Source organism: Chionomys nivalis, chromosome 5 (genome assembly GCF_950005125.1).
Source record: "Chionomys nivalis chromosome 5, mChiNiv1.1, whole genome shotgun sequence".
NCBI lineage: Eukaryota > Metazoa > Chordata > Mammalia > Rodentia > Cricetidae > Chionomys > Chionomys nivalis.
In genome coordinates, this window is record NC_080090.1 from 88,355,795 (window position 1) to 88,364,003 (window position 8,209).

The 8,209-nt window shown below is 40.1% G+C and overlaps 1 protein-coding gene across 1 annotated transcript; it reads right to left on the bottom strand.

Annotated features, from left to right (window-relative positions):
- Window positions 1-1,368: 1,368 nt before the first annotated feature.
- On the bottom strand, window positions 1,369-8,097 carry Yod1 (YOD1 deubiquitinase). The gene is made up of 2 exons (XM_057769959.1): window positions 7,689-8,097; window positions 1,369-6,789 (listed from the first exon to the last, which is right to left on the bottom strand). Exons 1-2 carry the CDS (start codon window positions 8,014-8,016, stop codon window positions 6,086-6,088), a joined length of 1,032 nt encoding a protein of 343 aa, XP_057625942.1. The 5' UTR covers window positions 8,017-8,097; the 3' UTR covers window positions 1,369-6,085.
- Window positions 8,098-8,209: the final 112 nt, after the last annotated feature.

Here is an 8,209-nt window from a genome sequence, read left to right on the forward strand (position 1 = left end):
CACAAGGATGAATGTGAACTGTGATATGTTCATGTTACTTGCTAAGCACTTTTCTTTCTGGACAACTCTACATCCCAAATTGACAAATTGTACTTTTCTCTTTCTCCTCCTCTGTCTGCCATTTCCAAGTTATAATCCCACCCCCAGCTTAAGTTTCATGATGGTGGTCTGTTGATAACCATAAGGTAATGTTACAGGCATCCATTTCTAGAAACTACATTCAGCAATGAAGAACCAAAAAGGCAATAAAGAATTTGGTAGATTACTAGGCCTGGGACAGGGAAAAGGAAGGTATGGTGTGATATGCCTAATACTTGGGGCCAGGTTTCTTCTGGAGATATGTCTATTCCAGACTGGGTAGCTGCCGTGCTGAAAGGTTGAGTGGTACTTGTGGCAGTTGAACAGAACAAGGGGAACAAGGACTATATACCCAGTGTAGGTTAAACTCCCGTGTGCTACACCCTGAACTGACCAGGACTTGTTTGATCTATAGGGTTATTTTCACATTTAGTTACTCTGTAACCTGGCCATTGCAAGAGAGACAAAGACAACCAGATCAGAACAAAATTTCAAAACAAAGTATGTTTGTGAACCTTCTGTTCTTGATTGCCTTATTTCAGGTTTGGAGATGTAAAATCTGTATCACTTCGGAAAGTATGCACCTGCCACAAACGGATGTCCTGCTTTGCACCTCTACCACAGCCAAGACACTCTTTTCCCAACTTTATCGGGATAAGGGGAAGAAAAACCCAGATTTGCGTGTGTATATTTTAATACCATTTGAAATGAGGAAGGTTTTTTGTAATTATTTTATAGCAAATATTAAAATATTTTTCAAGATGGTACAGACCGACTGACTTCTAGTATCATTCCCATAATGCAAAAATCTTCACAGTATTTGAGTCTTTAAAAAATATTAAGGCATCCATTTCTTTCTATTGTTGGTTTGTGTGCTGTGTATATTTGTGGACTCAGATCAAGTTAGAAAACCTAAGCTCTGGCCAACCCTAACAACTCCAGGGTTTCTAGTATTTAATTGCTGACACTTAAAAATTATAGAGACGTCATCATTTTCAAATAGGTGGAAGCCCATGCAGATCCTATTCCAGCATAAAACAGGCACACTCAACCTTTCCATTTAAACAATCCATCAGCAAAGGGTTTAAACTGTATAAATACAGTCAGCGAAGAGAAATTTTGAGTGACTTTCCTGCATGAGAAAGAGAAACACTTAGCTACTCAAAGGGCGTGGGAATCAGGTACACAAATCCAAGCTGTGGTCTGGGTTGGTAATATGTAACTTGAGTGTAGTATTCTTTGCTAGCCCTTTGCCCCAACCCCAAAACATGCTCACACAACAATGTTTTTACTTAATTTATTCCTTTAAAACAAGTCACTTCAGACATTTAGATATTGAAAAATCACATGTCATAAACAAAATGAATGCATCTTAATAACAAAGGCAAAATCATGAGTTATATAAAATGAAGCTAGACATCTTCCAGGCTGCAGCAATGCATGAACTTTGAAAACTTGCTGGCAAACAGACAAGGGAACATTTTGAAAGCAATACTGTCCATCTTCACTAAGAATACATTTTCTTATGCCAAGAAAACAACTCCTGGTTGTTTGGCCCCTTTGCAATTATGTTCTAGAGCTCTGTATTTCAGGCTTTAAGATTATTTTATTATTTAAGGAGCTCTGCCTCTTCTGTGTTAATACAGGCACTACAGACTATTTTTCATTCCTTATCATTTTAACATGCTATATGTACTTTTAGGCATTCTTAAAGGAAAAATGAATTTGGTATAAATATATTTCTTGTGACACCTTGAGTCCTGAATGGCACAAAATGTGAAATGGAAACTCTTGTCCTTTAAATAACTTGGGATTACACTCAACTAAACATTCTATACCAGTTCTGGTGGCAAGCCACATCAACTCAGTAGAAATTCTCAACCTCTTGACCTATAACTTAACCAAATAATACCTTCACTATCCTTACATTCCTACATACAGGCTAATGTGTTTAAAAACAAAAGTAAAAAGAGTGCCATGCAAAATGCTTACTTACATTCATTACCTTGTACATTTTCTTTTTAGTGGTACTTTTTTCTATTAAATTAAGACATATATCCATAATTCAGTATCAACATAATACTTTGTTTTCCTAATGAAATATTCAAAGCACTATAAACAAAATGCTAATTTTTGACAAAAAATCCTTTATTACAATCGAGGATATCTTCCATTCATTGAGTGGGATGTGCTGACATATTACAGTGGTTATTAAGAATACATCCTGGGGCTAGGGATGCTGATCAGCTAGCATTTACTTACCCTAGCAAGCACAAAGCCCTGGTTTGATGCCTATCTCTAGGAGAAACAAACTAGCTTATTCAAATCAAGTGTTCCTTAAAAATGCTGCTTGCATATCCTACTCAAAAAACAATCTCCCTAAAATATGCTTACTTTAAAATGAGCTATTTGATGAATCTAAAAAAGGTTTGATGAATTTTAAAACTCTGTGCTGTAAACAAATTTTGAATACTGTAAAACAAGTGATAGCAATCTCATTAGAGAAGTAGCATTTCTTATGTAAGGGCACAGACCACGCTCCCAACAGTGACTGAAATTAGACTTTCTCATAAGATACAGCAAATACTGATGGTAATAACTGATGAAGAGCTGATGGCTGGCAGCTCAAGGTTGCATCTTTCCTGTCCTCGGGATCTCTAGAAGGCTATGTAAACTCCTATTCTCTAATTTAAAGTGCTGCAAAAAAAAAAAAAAAAATTTCAACACATGAAAAATGTAATTCTTAGTATATGTAAATTTAAGAAGGCCACCTGATTTTTAATATATAACATGTTATATAATTTGTGTCTATGGATCATTGTTACTTAATTTCACATATATCCTACTGTATATTTTCCAAAAGGACAGAAAATTAAGCTAGGGCAGCTTGAAGGGAGGAAGCTAGACAGACAAGCAAGTTGTGCATGAGCAGTGAGGGGAATATATAGGTAGTAAGTAATGCAACTTTTGGATTCTTGTTTTCTGGGACTGGAACTCGACAGAATATTCAAACGGCATAATGGTATTAGTTTCTAAAAACAGGGTTAGGTTGGCCAGTAGCCATTTCATTATGCCCACTTCTCATTCATGGAGGTCAATTAAGAAATCAGCCATGAATCACTAGCAAAAGATGTGGTAACACCGACGTCTTCCTGTGGCTGCCACGTCACAAAATTTCCAGGTACATTAATTCGGGCCAATACCATGACTAGGGAGAGTATCTTCATAAAAACACACCGAGTCTTTAATCCAAAGAAGAGTGTGGGAAGGATGGGGTAGCAGGGGCAAGAGTATAATTTTTATTCTAGCACTAGTATTCTACCACATTAATATAAGTTGTGTCATTTTAATTAAAAAAGAAATTCTTGCAGGACAGACAACAACCTAACAAACAAGAAGGGTTTCAGTAGGACAAAGTTTCTTTTAGTTATGGTGCAACTAAATTCACAGATTCTTCAAAATTCTCAAAATGAGTTTACTCACATTAATAAATATTTCAAGAGCTTAATAAGCACAAGAAAAAATACAAAACAACAAACCCTTTATATTGAGACTTACTAGCTTGTATTTAGAATGAACATAAATTAATAATTAAATAATTTGCATATAATGCTTCACTTTGAATGTTCTACAACCAGAACACTACTCTAACACCAGTTCTCATGTCAAATAATTAAAACACTGTTTGAAAGCCATTTGACTATCAGTGCCTCCCTGGAAACTGGACAAACCAGAAAAGATTAAATAGGATAAGAAATTGTCCCTAAATAAATACTAAATAAGATGTATAAAAAACACTTAGAACGAAGGGTTTGATTTTTAAGACACCAGTGCTCATTTTGTTTCTTTACATTTACTAAACTAATCCTCTGTAGATGACATAGACTCAAATTTAAAGTGACAGGAATTTATTCTCAAAAAATAGAACATGCCTGACACATTATAAGTTATTCAATAAATACTTGTTGCATGAACAAAGGTCTGGATCCAAAATTTTAGAAACATTAAATTTGGATGCTCAAGTGGTACAGGAAGGAAAACTTTTTAAATATGAAGCAAAAAACTCGATTTGATGGATGTTACCCAGTGCTATATTTTTAATGTACAGTTTTAAATTAAATATCTTATTAAATTAAATTAAATATCACGAATGCCAAATGTTCAGTGTTCTAAGCTCATTGGTGCTATCTTTAAGGCTCAGTGAAAAAAAAAACAAAATTAAATATTTTCAATTTATATAGTAACTGTCATTGCCTGACTGGCTATGTGCACAAAGGGTATTCAAGAAAAGTCATCTGGCCAGGTGTGGTGGTCCCTGCTTGTACTCTCAGGAGGTTGAGGCAGAAGGATTACTTCAAGTTTGAGGAGCCTGGACGATATAGCAAATTCCAGGCCAGCTAGAAACACATGGGGAGACGCTGTCTCAAATCAAGAAGGACTGTCTGTCACCTGATGACTGAAGCGTACTTTGTGACTTGTTCAACTGTTCCTTAAAGGAACTTTCTCTAAAGTTAACATTCCTTAATTTTACATTAAGTTACCATTACCAAGTAAATGGCTAAGGGTTGACCTTAATTTAAAAACATTTGCTAAGATAGACGGGAAAAGATGCGTCTAAAGTACACCAATGTTTGTCTAAGCTACTTAATAAATATGGGATGGAAATAAGAAAACTTCACAACAGTATGCCTCTTTACATTGTATGACAGAATGCACAACACACTATAACGTAAAGATCCCTGATCTTTACAAGAATTAGGAGGTAGAAGATTTTACCTGGAAGATTCTGTAGAGAAGCTAAGTTTTGAGTGGGTGTGCCTTGAGGATCAATCCATCAAGCAAATGGCTACATATCTGATCTAGGTAGCAGGATTCTCAGAGAGCTGTATAAGGCAAGGATTTTATAACTTTTCATATTTTGGAAGCGAAACAAACCCAATCAGTTATTTAAAAACTGAAAGTCAAAGATCACAGGTAAAGTACTAACTTGCAGAAATGTGGAATGTCGAAAAGAACAAAGTGGAGCTAGGAACACTGCTATCTATGAAAAAGACTGTTACGAAGTTATCAAAGCCTGCACAGCATTAACACTTTAGAGGAAGACCTGTTTGGAGGCTTTGAGCAGGAAGGCTGAGGAAATGAGATCCCTCCAGACAAACTGATATGTAGCACAGCAAAAGAAAACAAAAACAAAAAAGCCACCACTCAAACTTCAAGATACTTCTTGAATTTTAAACTAAATTAGCAATTAAAAAGGCATACCCTGCTCATTTAAAAGATAAAATTATCTAATGTGACAAACAGCAACACATGAATTGCATTAAAACAAGAGGCCAACAGTCTTTTAAAGCTTCAGTAAGCTGCTTCAGGCACCTTTCCCTCTTATACATTCTACTTTTATATGCCAGAAATCTCAAACAGGACCCCATTCCTGTTTTAGACAACATTCTCAAGAAACACAGGCATCCCTGTAAAATTGCTTTTTATGCACTCAGAAGTTGTTAGATACACTTATAAAGTCTACCAAATTGCAATATAAAAAGTTTTGACAATTCTGAGCATCTTCATTTGATGAATCAATTCAGAATTTAGAAACTACCAACTCATTCCAAGTTATTAAAAGGAACCGATTACTGGAGACACTGTGGTGCATGTCCAGTGACCCTCCGCAAGGCTTTCACATTACCTACAATAAGATGTTTTCTTCTGTAAGTTAAAGCTGCTGGGTGCTGGTTTATAATAGACTTCAGTCTTCAGGTGGCCCAAGCCACCTATTCCATCACCCCAGTAGAAAGAGGGCATGCCACTAGCGTAGCCACACACCTGTAAACTTGCACACTAATTTTAATCTTAACAAGGAATTTCAGCGTCAGCCTTACTGGTTTAAGTCAAAAGGATGGTCCAAGCATGTGTTCTTCTACTCTGTAGGGTTATGAATAGCTTATTGGAGAACCCAGAGCCTTCTGGATCTGTGAGGTAGTAGGCTCCAACTCTTACCATGAACAGATCACACCTCTCCAAAGTTGGTGTGGCCTGTCTCCCTGGCATGGTCCCTTGCTTCCGCTTGTCCAGTCAACCCCTTCTGACATATCATGCATCTCAGGGTGAAGCGGTTTACGTCAGTAAACTGTCTCTTTCTTCTAGCTTCATCAGCTAATTCCAGTGCTTGGACAAGAACAATATCATCATTTGAGGAGAAAATGGTTAGAGGAGGAGTGTCTGGATCAGGGAAGTTACGCTGAAGTGGATCATAGTGGATGCCATCGTAGATGAGCAGAACCCTTTTGGTATAGCCCGCATCTTCCCCAAAACGATCAATTCTGACTGTCTGTGTATCTACTACACATATTTCACATTGGTAGAACTTAGACAGAATGGATATCTCAATCGCGCCCCCCCAAGTGTCATCCCTTTTGATCCATTCACAGTACTCTTCGTTTGTCTTTCCCAGGATCGCCTCGCTATACAAGTCTGGATTACTGGCTACAATTTGTGCTATGAGGCGTCTCATGTCAGGGGCACAACCTGGATTCAAGACTCCTCCTTCAACGACATAGTACACACTGGTAAAGAGGCAAGAGTTGTCCGCCGGGACTGCGGTTCTGGTAAGCACAGGCAAAGCTTCCCTGCCATAGCTAGGAGCACCACGTTTTGACAATGTAGGTGAAGCTTTTGGTCTGGTTTGGTCTTCTTCAACAATCAGCATGTCACCTGTGAAAAATAAAGCAGACCCAGAAGTGCAGAGGAATTACAGATGGGGTGTTTATTAGCCAACCTGGTAAATTATGAGCCAAGTGAGTTAAAGCATAAAGTGGGTTACCAAGGAGAACCCGATTCTGTAAACAAGAGTCCAGTAACACTTAAGTTTTGTTTGTTGTTTAGTCCACTGTGTCTTTGGCAAGGAAAAAGGAGCAAAATGCTTCAAGCTGCATCTCAACTTAGTGACAAAAACTCTTACGTATAAAGGTAAGCTGAAAACAAAATCTCCTGTATTCTGCAATTAAAAACCACGCACTTTTCAGATGTTCACCACAGACTCGGTAGGTGACTAGGGTGTTCTCCTGGCAGTTGGCATGACTAAACCAACTGATGTTTAGAGGGCCCTTGACACAGACTGGAAAAGCTCTTGATCAACACTGATGTTCAAGTTTTAATTCTGGGAACGAAACTCTACAGCTAATACAGTCCGAGAAAAGTTGTACACGTAACAAACTATAAAAACAAATTAACAAAAGGGAAAAACAATAAGACAAAATCGGTATCTCAACTGCTGGCCTGCTGACCAGGACCAGGGGGTAAAAAATCCAAACAAAACAAAAAACAAAAACATCGTACCACCGGAAAAGGGTCCTGCTGTCCTTTGGAAAAACAGAGAAAACAAAACGAATGAGATGGTCCCGAGGCTGACCTGGAAGCAGGCTTGGGGAACCGGGAACTTCAAGGCTCTGGGCTTTTTCTCCCAACCACACGGAAAGGACTTGACACTTGTCCCTGCCTTGCCGGAGCTCCGGTCCTCGAAGCCCCTAGCTGGCCCACCGGCACCTTGCCTTACTGGCTTCACTCCCCTCAACGTCCTCCAGGACTTCCCCGGCCGCAGCCGGTGCCCGTACCTGACTGGATGGGCAGGTCCCCAAGAGTGATGTCCCGGTCGCTGAGATCCAGGCACTCGGGCGGGTAGCCGACGAGGATTCGCTGACAACCCGGAGCGATGCCGGTGATAGCGGCGATTTGGCCCTGAAGTTCCCGTAAGCGGGTCCGGCTGGACAGCCCCTGCAAAACGTGGGTGCCACCCTTGGCCTTGCAGCGGAGCCGCCACATCGTGTCGGCCGGCCGGCCACCAGCGGGGCCGGCTTTGGTCCCAGCCGCAGCCTGGGAGACGCCGCCGGAGCAACCAGCGGGGGGGACCCCAAAATGGCCGCCTTTCGCGCCGCCAAACATCGCGAGAAGTAGCCGCGGTGGCGCTTCTCGCGACACCTCGGTAAGGGACCGGCTTCGGCTCTTCCCGGAGCACCGGCTCTTAAAGTGGCAAGGGCGCTGGAGCTGGAGGTTGGCCAGCTTTCCCGGGCGCTGCGGTGTGGTGTCCTTGGCGTCCGCGAGCCTTTATGCTCCGGGGAGGAGGGCGGGGAAGGAG

What these genes read in the sequence shown, in the direction of transcription:
- Yod1 (XM_057769959.1), bottom strand. Translation starts at nt 8,016, where the DNA reads ATGTTTGGCGGCGCGAAAGGCGGCCATTTTGGGGTCCCCCCCGCTGGT. An exon ending in GGACCTGCCCATCCAGTCAG is followed by an intron (nt 6,790 to 7,688) that starts GTACGGGCACCG and finishes TATTTTTCACAG; the next exon opens with GTGACATGCTGATTGTTGAA.